This window comes from Phyllopteryx taeniolatus, chromosome 13, assembly GCF_024500385.1.
Source record: "Phyllopteryx taeniolatus isolate TA_2022b chromosome 13, UOR_Ptae_1.2, whole genome shotgun sequence".
Lineage (NCBI taxonomy): Eukaryota > Metazoa > Chordata > Actinopteri > Syngnathiformes > Syngnathidae > Phyllopteryx > Phyllopteryx taeniolatus.
This window is the reverse complement of record NC_084514.1, coordinates 24,799,697-24,811,731: the sequence shown is the minus strand read 5'-3', so window position 1 is coordinate 24,811,731 and position 12,035 is coordinate 24,799,697. Positions and strand designations below refer to the sequence as shown.

At 45.3% G+C, this 12,035-nt stretch overlaps 1 protein-coding gene across 4 annotated transcripts; it reads right to left on the bottom strand.

Moving 5' to 3' along the window:
- Positions 1–715: 715 nt before the first annotated feature.
- On the bottom strand, positions 716–11,807 carry LOC133488212 (uncharacterized). 4 transcript variants are annotated; one of them, XM_061795835.1, is made up of 3 exons: positions 1,463–11,807; positions 1,305–1,336; positions 716–1,011 (listed from the first exon to the last, which is right to left on the bottom strand). In XM_061795835.1, the coding sequence occupies exon 1, from the start codon at positions 8,363–8,365 to the stop codon at positions 6,905–6,907; it is 1,461 nt and encodes a 486-aa protein (XP_061651819.1). In that variant the 5' UTR covers positions 8,366–11,807; the 3' UTR covers positions 716–1,011; positions 1,305–1,336; positions 1,463–6,904. The 4 variants fall into 4 exon arrangements, with proteins under 4 accessions (XP_061651819.1, XP_061651818.1, XP_061651820.1 ...); XM_061795834.1 differs by having other exon boundaries at positions 716–1,336; XM_061795836.1 differs by having other exon boundaries at positions 716–1,592; positions 2,278–11,807.
- Positions 11,808–12,035: the final 228 nt, after the last annotated feature.

Genomic DNA, 12,035 nt, shown 5'->3' with positions numbered 1-12,035 from the left:
GTAATCCGGGGCTGACGAGAAGCTCATAGTAAGGGTTAAAACTAACTGTGTGTGGAGTCCTCGGCAAAACAAAACAAAACAAAAACAAGAGGAGAACTCAACAAGGTTCTGAAGAAAGAATGGAGAAGAGAAAACTAGCGAGCTGCATTTGTCGCCCTTCTCTCCCTCGGGCTGTGTGGGTCCCCGGCTAACTTGGGGCTCACGGTGGGCTGTTAGCGCCTCCCGCCTCGGTCAGGCCCGCCTTCTGGCCCTGGTCTGGCCATTGGCCTACGGCTGGTATTGGGTGGGATTGGGTGGGTGTGGCTTACCCCTATGGTTGGGCGTCGTGGGCCGGTTGGGGCTGGCATTCGATGGGGGTGGGGGGGATCGGCGTCTCATGGCATTTGGTTTCATCCATTGACGTGGAAGTCTTTTAAGCTCATACCTGCAGAGACACTAGGAAAAGCGACCGACGCATGGGAGTCGTTGAGGTGGGCTGTACTTTGCGTGAGGTTTAGCAATTTAATCTTTGATTTAAAACAGTAGCGAAGGCATCTATGTGGAGAAGAATCAGCCTGTCAACTAAATATGAAACTAATTTAACTAATTAATTTATTTAGCTTTGATAAATTGAGTCATGATTTAGTTAAACAAATTGAATGTGTGTGATGCTGTTGGATTTATCTCACCCAACACCTATAAAAATGCACAAAAGGAATGAAGACGCTGGTTTCTTTTTCTCATGAGGAGGGCGTATGGGAGATTGTTCAGATTACAGCCTCTCAACACGCTCTAAACAATCTCTCCCGTCGCTCCTGTGTTTATTTGAAATAGGGAGGTTTTACAAGACATAACGTACTAAGCTACAAGACACAACACACTAAGAGTAGGGTTTCAAGGTGAAGACATGGCACCAACACCTGCCACGTCCCCGACCACGTCCTTGGTCAAGGCGCCCTTCCATCGGATGATTCCTGCTGAGTCATCTTCTTGAAGGCGAGACATCTTCCTTTCTCAAAATCGTCCATAATACTAATGCAAGCTAAGCAAAAAAATGATAACTTCTACAATATATTTAACATTTCCCTCCTGTTTATCATGTATTTGCACAAATTCTCATATCATTTTACAGTCACTTCATTTCGATTTTTTAACTGTAGAATCATTTTTATGAAACAAATACATTTACACTCAGAGTAAACTTGTCATACATGAATGTTGTAGTTTAAACATCGTAATCACCTGGATCAGGAAACAAATCAGGTAAAACAACAACATCATCATCATCATCATCGTCATCATTATCAACATCCAATAAAGGATACATCTGCTCCATACGGTTCCATGTGGGTAATTGCTGTGGTGATTAATATACTGATTAAAGCCCGAATGCATGGGATACAACAACATCCACACTATGTCAGAATGGCTGCAAAAACAGCAATTGATATCAATATTGGTGAAATTAGGGTTTTGTATTTACCAAAAACTTCCATCCAGCTGTCCCATAAGGAGTGTTGATTGAGGGTCCGTAGACCATCGATGGCTCTGGTCAAGCTGCCATCTGAAGCAGTATTGTTTGTTCTCCAAACATACCGCAAACACCTCCCTCTCTTGCGAGGAGCATGTCGACAGTGTCAGATTTCGCTTATCCGCAGGACTAATCGGGAAAATTGTCCTGACCAACTCTCCGTTTAAAGGGTCAAGCCTCCCCCTTTTTCCTTACCGTCTCAACCACCTTACGCGCAAGGGGACGGGAGCTTTTAAGCCGGTGTCAAGATGAATTCGCCTAGGTGTGCTAACTGCCTTTAGTTTTACGGAGCCAATCCGATCTGCTCTCACTTATCACCCCTTGATGAGTAACCGCACAGAGTGAAAGGATAATAATGTGAGTACACCGTTTTTACAGCAGCTCCATCTCTATGAATCGTTTGCACTTGTCATTGACCTAGTAAATTTAACAATCCTTGTTAGGACCGTACGGATTTGTTTTTGTATTAAGCCGAAGTTATATATATATGAGTTACTTTTGGGATGGTGTTACGACCCGGTGATATTAGTGTCGTCGACGTTCAATCACTTATAAGAGGTTGAGTGATAAGAATGAGACAACTCTCATTATAAGAATGACAAAGATAGAATAGAATTATAGCAAGGTTTTTATTTCAGTGATTATTTAAGGATAGAATAATAATATGACAGTAAGGGTTTGTATTATAGAGTAAACAATAATAATAATAATAGAAATGAAAAGAAATAGAAAGAGTTAAAAGTATTAAATCATAAAACAAGTATTACCTTTTGAGTGAGCTTTAAGGAGTGATCAAGTCCTACGGAGCCCTAAACCTAATTAATAATAAGATATTTTGGAATATAAGAATCCATGGACAGCTGACTAGCTCTCTTCCCTATCCACGCAATGTCAATGGCGGTTCTTTGAATTACCTTATTATAATATTCTTTTATTAGAGCTATCCAAGTAGCCTGATGAATTCCTCCTGTCAGCATGTCCCTGTCATTGCGAGAGAAAAGAGCGTGCGTCTCCCTATCCTTTGGAGGATAAGAGAGCGCCGTGCATTTTGCGTATGAGGCTTTTATAAACTTGGTCGGGCTCAGACCTCCCCTTTTCTGTGGAAAGTACCCTTCACTTCCACTTCAGCGTGTCCTGACTTGACCTGAGTGGAAAGTACCTTCTACCTCCACTTCAGCGTGTCCTGACTTGACCCGAGTGGAAAGTACCTTCTACTTCCACTTCAGAGTGTCCTGACTTGACCCGAGTGGAAAGTACCTTCTACCTCCACTTCAGCGTGTCCTGACTTGACCCGAGTGGAAAGTACCTTCTACCTCCACTTCAGTGTCCTGACTTGACCCTTATTTGCTCACTCAAATAGGTTCTCAGTAAATACATTCAGCTACAAGCATATTACATATGTCTTGAACTCAGACAATACATTTCATGACACCATGTTAATCTCTAAGCAATATGCAATAATTGTGTATATGTTAGATGTCAAATAAATGTATATACTTTCATGTGAATACAATTCTCTCATGCATTCAACAGGTTTGTTCTTGACTTTGTAGTACTTCTTGTGTTGCTTTGCCTGAGAGAGACAATCTTACACAGGTTACAGTTTTTGCACAAAAGCAGTTTCAAAGCATTTTTCAATAGTAATACAAAAGTAAGAATAATGTATAACAGCCTTACTAGGCTTGATGTACTCAGTATCAAATGATTCTCAGAATAACATCAAAGTTACAACATCAAAGAAACATCAAAATTATCTTAAGAATATAAAATCAAAATAGATGGTTATAAGTTGTTGACTCCAGTATGTGTTTGTTTACTATGATTTGGATTTTGATAGTATTAAGACATTAAGAAGACTTGAACTGGCGACTCATACTCATGATCTAAATTTGGTTTGGCGACCTCTGGTGGTTAACCCAGGAATTGAAACTGGGGCTGAGCTCACACACATTGAACCCAGCCACATAAGCCAATTACTACCTTTCACTCCATCGCTTCATGTGGCTTGGCAGCCCACTTGAGACCCCCTCCTTGAGCTGAGACCCAGCCTCACTATGAACTAGGCCCAGGGTAGCTCTGAACGCGTTGACAATAGTCGCCCATTCCTGAATGCCACTCGCCATTCCCACAATCGGCACCGAATCAAGATAGTTGGGATTTACCACCACATCCATCAGCATTTCCAACATATCGCTAGGTGTTTCGGGTGTAGCCGGACGAGGAGGTGTTGCTTCAGGTAACACCGGTGGGATGGGTGGAGGAGAGATAGGGGTCCAGTGGTTGTTTAGGGTCCCCTCCTCCTCTTCTTCCTCATCCACCTCTATCACCTCCCCCGGAGACGGTGGATGTACCGCCGATGCGACGATGCTTACCGCCGGCGTTCGTCGGGCGGCACTGGGCTCGGAGGCCTCAGGCCTACATACCCGGTCCGAACGATGGTCAGCAGTAGTGGTAGTGGTAAAACTCCGTTCCTCTCGTGGTTGTGTCACGGGGCTAACTGCTATACAGGAACCGCCTCTCATATGGAAGGTAAAACGGTGGCTCCCGTTAGCTTGGCGCCAAGCCATGCAAAGCAATGGATAGACTCGACCCAGGAGATGGCCGTCCTCGGTTAGAATCTCGAGGGGTACCGTAGGTACACCTAGAACTGAATGTGTCATAATACCCGTAGTCGCCAGATCAGCAAAGGTCAGCCACAGCCAGTCGTCAGTGAGGAAGCCTTCCTCACTCGCCACAGCTTTTAGGTAGAGTCCATCAGGTACAAACCAGACATCTTTCTTTGAACTAACCGGTGAAGGGAAGCAGCAGTGTCCAAGGAAGGAACCACCCATGATCCACGCGGATCGAAGGGAAGTAGTCCCACAAAGAACACACCGCGGAGTAATTACATTCTGTAAACATACACATAGTCAACACAAAATCATCAACTGAAGGGGGTCCTAGGCATCAGCCTGGTCCCTTACAAAAGTTACCTGACCCGGAGGTCGGTAAATAGCCGTGTTATTCCTATCAAGAGAGCGTATCCTCAAACTGCGTGGCAGTGAGGGGGATGTCACTCGCCGAGCAGCAGAGTTCTGAGGTGGGAGGGTAAAGAAGGCTGAATATGTGAAGAACCAGGCAATTAAAACTAATTGGTCAATCAAGCGCATCCAAAGAAGAAGGGAAATAATACCCCAAATGGTCCCCCGTACTATTAATTTAGCCAAGCGCCAAATCCATACCCTCTTACTTTTATTCTTTTGAAGACCAATGACTAGGTTCATCACGTATAAGGCCATGGCTATCGCAAGTACCCCCTCCAACACCACCGCTCCATAAATTATCTCAAAGGCTTTCATTGAAGTTACGTCTAAGACTATCCAGCCTATCAACAAAAATGTCTCTACAATACCTTTGGGTGTTTTATAATCAATTATTATTCGGCCATGCATAAACACGACGAACATGCCGAGTCCTAAGGTATAAGTGCAATACACAAATCTCAAAACCAAAACTTTAACTATAGCTATGGCACAAATGACGAGCCGAGTTACCTGGTGAAAATGCCATCGGCCGGTACAGCAATAGATTACCCATATCGCTAAAATCATCCAATATTGAAGTTCATTACTCACATTTTGCATTGCGCCTGGTCTATCATAAGTATCATTGTTAGAGGAAGAACACGCCATGGCTCAAAGTTTACCCTTCCACCACGAAGTATGAACTGAGGGGAACAGAGCTGCGCGCCAGCTTTTATACTCACGCAGGCCCCGCCCCCTCCTTGGTTTCTTCCTTGGCCGTCAGCTCCTTCAGCTTTGGCTCCGCCCATTTCTTGCACAGCTGCATGTAGACTTTATCAACGACATTTCCTTTTGGAGGCGTCCCCAACTTCTTGTACTGCCAAGGCATGGGTTGTCCCTGTAGTCCTCTCTTGATGAGTGCTACAGCTATCGCAGCCGCAAGTATTAGTGCTAGTCCTAATATGAGCCACCATCCTATTTCCTTGGCAAGGTTAAGTAGCCAAGAACCCATATCTAGGCTTTCTTCCACAATCTCTACCGCAGTTGTGACGATAGCTTTGCCGACTTCTTTGATATTTTCCCCCAGAACCCTCCCAACTCTTTCATACCATTTACACTCATGTAGGCTGTCGCCATGGCCGCATGATAGCCAATGTTCATAGGGTTCCTGGCATTTCCCTTGGCCATATATTCTATTAAAGCCTACCCAGTCGAAACCTGTTACTTCTTTCCCTTCACATAAGATCTTCCGCAACGCATGTCCCTCAAGAATCTGTATTTCAGGGTCAGGTTTGTATGGAATATAGTTCTGGGCGTTACCCTGGTCAATTGTCTCTTGTAGACCGTAATCCTTTTCCCATCGCGTGCAATATTGTCTGTTTACAGCCTCCTGTCGTATCCACTGTTTTTGACTATTCTTAGTCCATACCGCCCCCTCTATACTAGCGTAATCTTTATCTAGATATTTGTTTTTACAGTACTCCTCAAACCTTGGTACTCTATCACACGGTTGTCTCGCTAGTTCCATCCATCCATCCATTTTCTGAGCCGCTTCTCCTCACTAGGGTCGCGGGCGTGCTGGAGCCTATCCCAGCTGTCATCGGGCAGGAGGCGGGGTACACCCTGAACTGGTTGCCAGCCAATCGCATGGCCCATAGGAACAAACAACCATTCGCACTCACAGTCATGCCTACGGGCAATTTAGAGTCTCCAATTCATGCATGTTTTTGGGATGTGGGAGGAGACCGGAGTGACCGGAGAAAACCCACGCAGGCACGGGGAGAACATGCAAACTCCACACAGCCGGGGCCAGGGATTGCACCCGGGTCCTCAGAACTGTGAGGCTGACGCTCTAACCAGTCGTCCACCGTGCCGTCTCGCTAGTTGTATTGTACAATTAGTTTTTTTGTTTATTACAAGTCATTTTCCAGGGTCTGGGGATCAACTCCCCCACCACCTATTCTTGCATAACCAGGCCAAATATCTTGTTCTTTAGAGTACACTGTTGCCAAGTACTGGTACTTAACCCAAAAACTTTTGGATGTCTTTAAGCATGGTATCACGAACTGTACTATCTCCTTCTGGTTAAAACCCCACCAAGTCTTAGTTTTCTCTCTCGTATGGTATTCTTGCCATGCTTTCAAAATTCCTTTGACCGTGTCGTTCTTTTTCAGGCTTGTACAATTGTAAATCCATTTGGTAGACAGTGCTCCTATACTCTCTTCCAAAGGACATCGAGGTGAGGTGCCCCTCGTCCATTCTTTTCCATGAAGTTAGTTAAATATTTCCAAAACCACACATTGATCCATTTTGTGGAAATCACGGTCGGGCACGGAGAGCAAATCACTTGGGGTAGGAAGCCGTTGATAATACCAACGTGTCCCTCGCGTTACTAACTATACAATGATTTCTCCTTCTCAGAAATCCATCTGGACGAACGTACTGGTCTTATCCATGTGTAGGAATCATTTAGCCAGGGTTCGTGGTCCACTTCGGGTCCTAGGTATGGTAAGGAACCCTTAGGCTGGAAAAACAGGCTCGTAATCCCAGGTGCAACATAGTTATTCTGTATATCTATATCCTTATAGGTCAATACATGGAAATGGTAGGGTTTGTTACATTTCCTACCAGTATTCCATAGACAGGGGTGTAAAGAAGGGGTCTCTTTTGTCAACTTCTGCTGACACTCTTTAAATTTATCTTCCGTGGAGCGTCGCTTCCGTGAAAGCGCTTTTGGTGTTGTAATTTCAGATCTGTTTTTATAAGGTGGCGGTGTTACTGTCGATGGTCCAAAGGTTAAAGATTTTTGACTGTCATCTCCCATAGATGGTCGGTTCGCACAGGTGAAAGTTAAGCAGCTCCAGCATGGTTCCCATCTTGGGCGCATAGTGGTGCAAGTATGATTCAGGGGCGCCGCTTTGGAAATGATATCCTTATTGGCTGCCTTGGGTATCCAATATCCTCCTGAGCCGTCAGGCAGGCCTGCGCAGTGTTCATTGGTATACCACATTGGTTCAGAGTGACCTATTTGGAGCCAATTCTTTCTAACCACTCTCGACTCACTCTGTTCTAAGCACAGCACAGCCAACCTGATAGTAGGGCTTTCCCTAGTCCATCGAGCCTGTTGAACAACGTGTGTGGAACACACCTTCTTGGACTTTTCCGGGTATGTGGTGCAGTTCCTCAGCCATGCATTTATGTCCTTTCCTCCCTTACCTATTCCCAAAGGCTCTGAACTATTCTGGGGAGACTTATTACAACCATCAGTTGGGTCTTGTCCTGTGCCTGAGTCAGATCTATTATTCTGTTTCCACTTCTCCACCATCTGTACTTGGTTATTCCGTATGATTTCAACCCGAGTGTTGAGGTTCGTCAGCAACATCAACAGGGCATACATGATGATACAGCCGCACGCTAAGAACCCGATACGCTTTATTCTCCTCCTATTTTTGAGCCAGAACACCCGTGGTGTGCTATAACGGGGTATTGCATCTTGACTGAATGAGTCCCATCCTATATCTTGGTCGGGTTGTTCATACTGGGTTTCCTCCGATTCCCTTCCCGTTGGTACCTCGTACATATTCTCCTTTTGTTCTACCGCTCGTTCTAGGTTGCGATATGTATGAACTGGTTGTCCTACCTCTTGATGTTGTGACAAGGGGTCCTTTAAAGTCCTTGGCTGTGGAGTATCATAATGCGGTTTAGGAGTATCGTAATGCGGGTTAGGAGTATCGTAATGCGGGGTGTCAGTTGTCTGAAAGTTCCACCCTTCCATCTTTCCGCCTGGTTCCCTTTCTATTTGGTTAGTAGGTTCTTTGCATTCAATCTTCTCCTCAGCTCTTGGTTCGGTCATGCTTGTTCTTGGTTGTGACCGTTGCTCCTTTCCTGGAGGTAGGTCCTAGTAACTTGAATATCCGTCAGGTCCGTGAAGTCCAGTCGGGCAAATATTCCTTTTAGCGATCCAGTTGTCTTTCTTCTATTTCATCCAACTTATGGGACAAGTTAGTCACCTCGGCTGATAGAGTGAACAGCTTCCCAGTAGTCCTTGGTAAGAATTCTTCCAATTTGGTGAGAAGGGATTTCTGGTCTATAAATGCGGCTTGATGCTGCAATACAAGAGCTGTAATCTCCTCCTGTCCTTTTTGTACTACCTGTAGTGCTGTTAGTGTGAGCCTTAACGCATCTGCTATGTTCGACGCTTGTTCCTCCAATTTAGTCGTACGAATCCTCAGGGCATTCAGCTGATCCATTCCTCTCTCTCCTCGTTATGCGGGGTGTGACGGGGCAGTTCTCAGTCCACTTGCATCAATCCGACTATATATTCACTCGCACATTTGCTCCACCCCCTTAAGGGGCTGTTCCTTATAATCCAAGTATCAAACCATATTTTCTTTATCTTGTGATTCTCGCAATGCCAACAATATCTTTTTCAATACGTCTTATATAGACGCCGTTGGTGTTTCTAAAGTAACCCCACGAGCTTCTAAATCGCGCACTTAATTTTTTCATCTTAGGTCTTAATCCTGTGTCGAAGAGGATGATGACTCTTCGATTGGTCTATTCCACAGACGAGAGAGCCATCCCTTAACTACTTCGTCACCACTATCAATCGTATGTATGCGGTGGCTTTCCTCTGGTTCTTGTGCCTCCTTCTCTGGGGAAGCGTTTCCCTCTGCAGGCCGTCGTCGCCTACTCCTTCCGATCTTCTCGGGCTCCCATTCTTCATCTTTTAAAGGGTTTTCCCTTTCTTTCACTACTCGTCTTATTTCCTTCCATTTCGGGCTCCCATAACCCTTTGGCCATTCTTTATTATATTTAGGGCATCCTCTCAGAGATCAATGGTATATCCTATCTGACAGCACGTGCCCGTCACCAGTACAGTTAGGGTAGGGGCACCTGGTCCTTCCCTTCTTAATCTCAGTGCGTTTCTTTAAACTATGAACTTCTTCATTGCTACTGCCTGAGCCGTTTGAAGCAGTCTCTATCTCCTCTCCCAATTTCTTTAATTCCTCTGTTGCTGCTTCTGCTAGCGACAATAATTTTGTATTTCTACTCAAGCCACTTGAGACCCTTGTAGGGCTTTTACTTTGACCTTTTTCCTCTCTTCTGACAGTTGTTCTCATTGACAACTTCATTCCTATGGAGTATATTCCTTCATAGGGTGTCAAGGCCACCATAACCCTGACTTCGACCCAATGTTTTACTGCTGTTTTTGCTGAGAACACCAGGTGAGGTGCCAGGGGACTCATCTGTATTATAGCAACTTTCTCTATCCCTCTTCTTAGTCGTTTCGTCCAACAACGTTTGATAAGTATACAAGCCGTTTCCTCCCGCTTCTCGCTCGTGCGGAGCGTTGGGTAATGTGATTATGGGGATGTGTTCATTGGCTAAAATGTTACCAATTATCATCTCCCAGGATGTATCAGTCCCCGATGTGTAAAGGGGATCCAATTGCATCATAGATGCTACTGGTACTGATTGTTCCATTACTTTTGCGGGGCGTTTATTTCCTGCCCACCCCGGCCAATTTGTGTTGAGTAGGCTCGGACGTCCCAAATCTATTCTTTCTTTGTAGGGTGAGTCAAAATGGGAGGCAACCGGCTTATTGGTGTCTCTGCCTTGGTCACTTGCCATCCCTCGGCTCGACCGGCTAACACCAATGTTCCATCCTGGACCCTACTCCAGCAGTGGTCACAATATAGTAGCGTTAGTCCATCCCACCAACATTCACAGTTTCTCTGTCCTTCATTTTCTTGTGGGTTCCAATCCCATTGGGCATATAATCTTAATCTGGGCAAATATCTCACTCTGCAACTTTCGCATATGTAGGCGTCAAGTACTTTGGCTGGGCCTAAGTTCTCCAAGGTTGGGGAACCGGCTGTCCAATCCTGGCTAGTTCCATGCCTTCTGTTATCCAGTGATTCGGGTTTTCTGCAGGAGCCACAGCCTTGATTCACATGGTGCCAACACAAACTCTCCATCTCCTTGGATAGATATCCTCTTTTAGCATTCTCCAACAGTTTAAATGCTCTTCCGGCCATTACTCCACTCGGAGTCCTCCGTGTGACCACAACACCTTTTATCATGGCCAGCTGGACAAAAGGCGGAACGTCTTCTTCCCTTTCAGTACTCATATCTTGTTTCTATTTCCTCGGCTTCTAACCGAATCAACTGGTATTGGTTTAAGATGCTCTACCCCTTGGATCCCTCTCTCCTTGAGGCGCACTGTGTTTCTGTCCAACACTTCTTCTACGATGTCAGGATTTTCATATTTGGTTTTTACGTCAGATACGCCATGTGACTTGACCCACACTCGCTGTCCCACTTGTAACGGGCACTTTCCTTTCGGGAGGCTTGCCTCCTCTTTTATTCTGCCAATGTCAGGGGTGACAAAGGGGCGTTGGTTTAATTCGTCTGAGGGGGATGGTCTTCCAGTCCTGCTCCTCCCATTCAAGTCCTTGGCCAATTCCACCAACTTTTCACTCCATTCTTTTACATTAGCATTTTTTCCTAGCCAATTTTTAGCCAAACCAATGGTCCTTTCAGCCACACCATTGGCTTGGGGGGTATAATAAACTCTATTTATTCCCCAATTTTAACACCACCTGTCCACCGCAGCGTTTTTGAAATGGGTTCCATTGTCTGTTCTTAACTCTTTTGGTATTCCTAGCCACATGCATCCTTCATCCAGTGTCTTGATCATACTTCTAGCATTAGCTTTCCGCACTGCTTTTAATCCAAAATGTCCTGACATCGAATCCACTAGCACGATTAGGTACTTCTCACCTTTCGCGCCATTCACTCCCATGGGGCCTGCTACGTCCATGCAGACTGATGCCCATGGCACAGTGCTTTTGATAGTCAATCCTTCAGCTCGCTGTCCTTGGCGTCCTGCGTTGTATCTATTACACTGCTCGCAGTCCCACAACACAGCTCGGATTTTCTTATCTGAGATCCAAAGCTCCAGTCTTTCCAGCTCCTTCTTTGTGGGTAAGGTACCTCCATGGCCTAGCGCTTCATGTACGGCCGTAGTAATCTCACGCACAAACTCGTCTGGGACCACTTTTCCTCCGGGGGTCTTGTCCCATCCGTCTGCTCCTACAACAACTAACTTTCTCTCTTGGACGTATTTATCAACTTCATCATTTCCTCTCCAATGAGCCCCTTCCTTAACGTGGGCTCTCTGGTGGACAACATTTATGTTCATATTTAACATCAACTCGGCTATCTTTTTCCATAGTTCTGTATGGGCTACTGATTTGCCCTTTGCTCCTTCATATCCATTTTCCTCCCAAATGGATAGGTCTTCTTTAAGAGCTTGTGCACAATAGTGACTGTCCGTCACTATCTTTACACGTCTCACGTGTAGCCTTATAGCCTCCAACAGTCCTTCTAATACGGCTGTAACCTCCCCGGCTTGGGCACTGCCAGGGGTCGTACCTTTACGATGGCTCTTTTCTTCTCCCTCATGTCTAAGGATGAAGCCCCAGTGGGAAGACTGGTCTTCACCTTTTTTTGATCCA

Bases quoted from the DNA above. Each gene is read 5' to 3' on its own strand.
- LOC133488212 (XM_061795834.1), bottom strand. From the start codon at position 8,365: ATGACCGAACCAAGAGCTGAGGAGAAGATTGAATGCAAAGAACCTACT.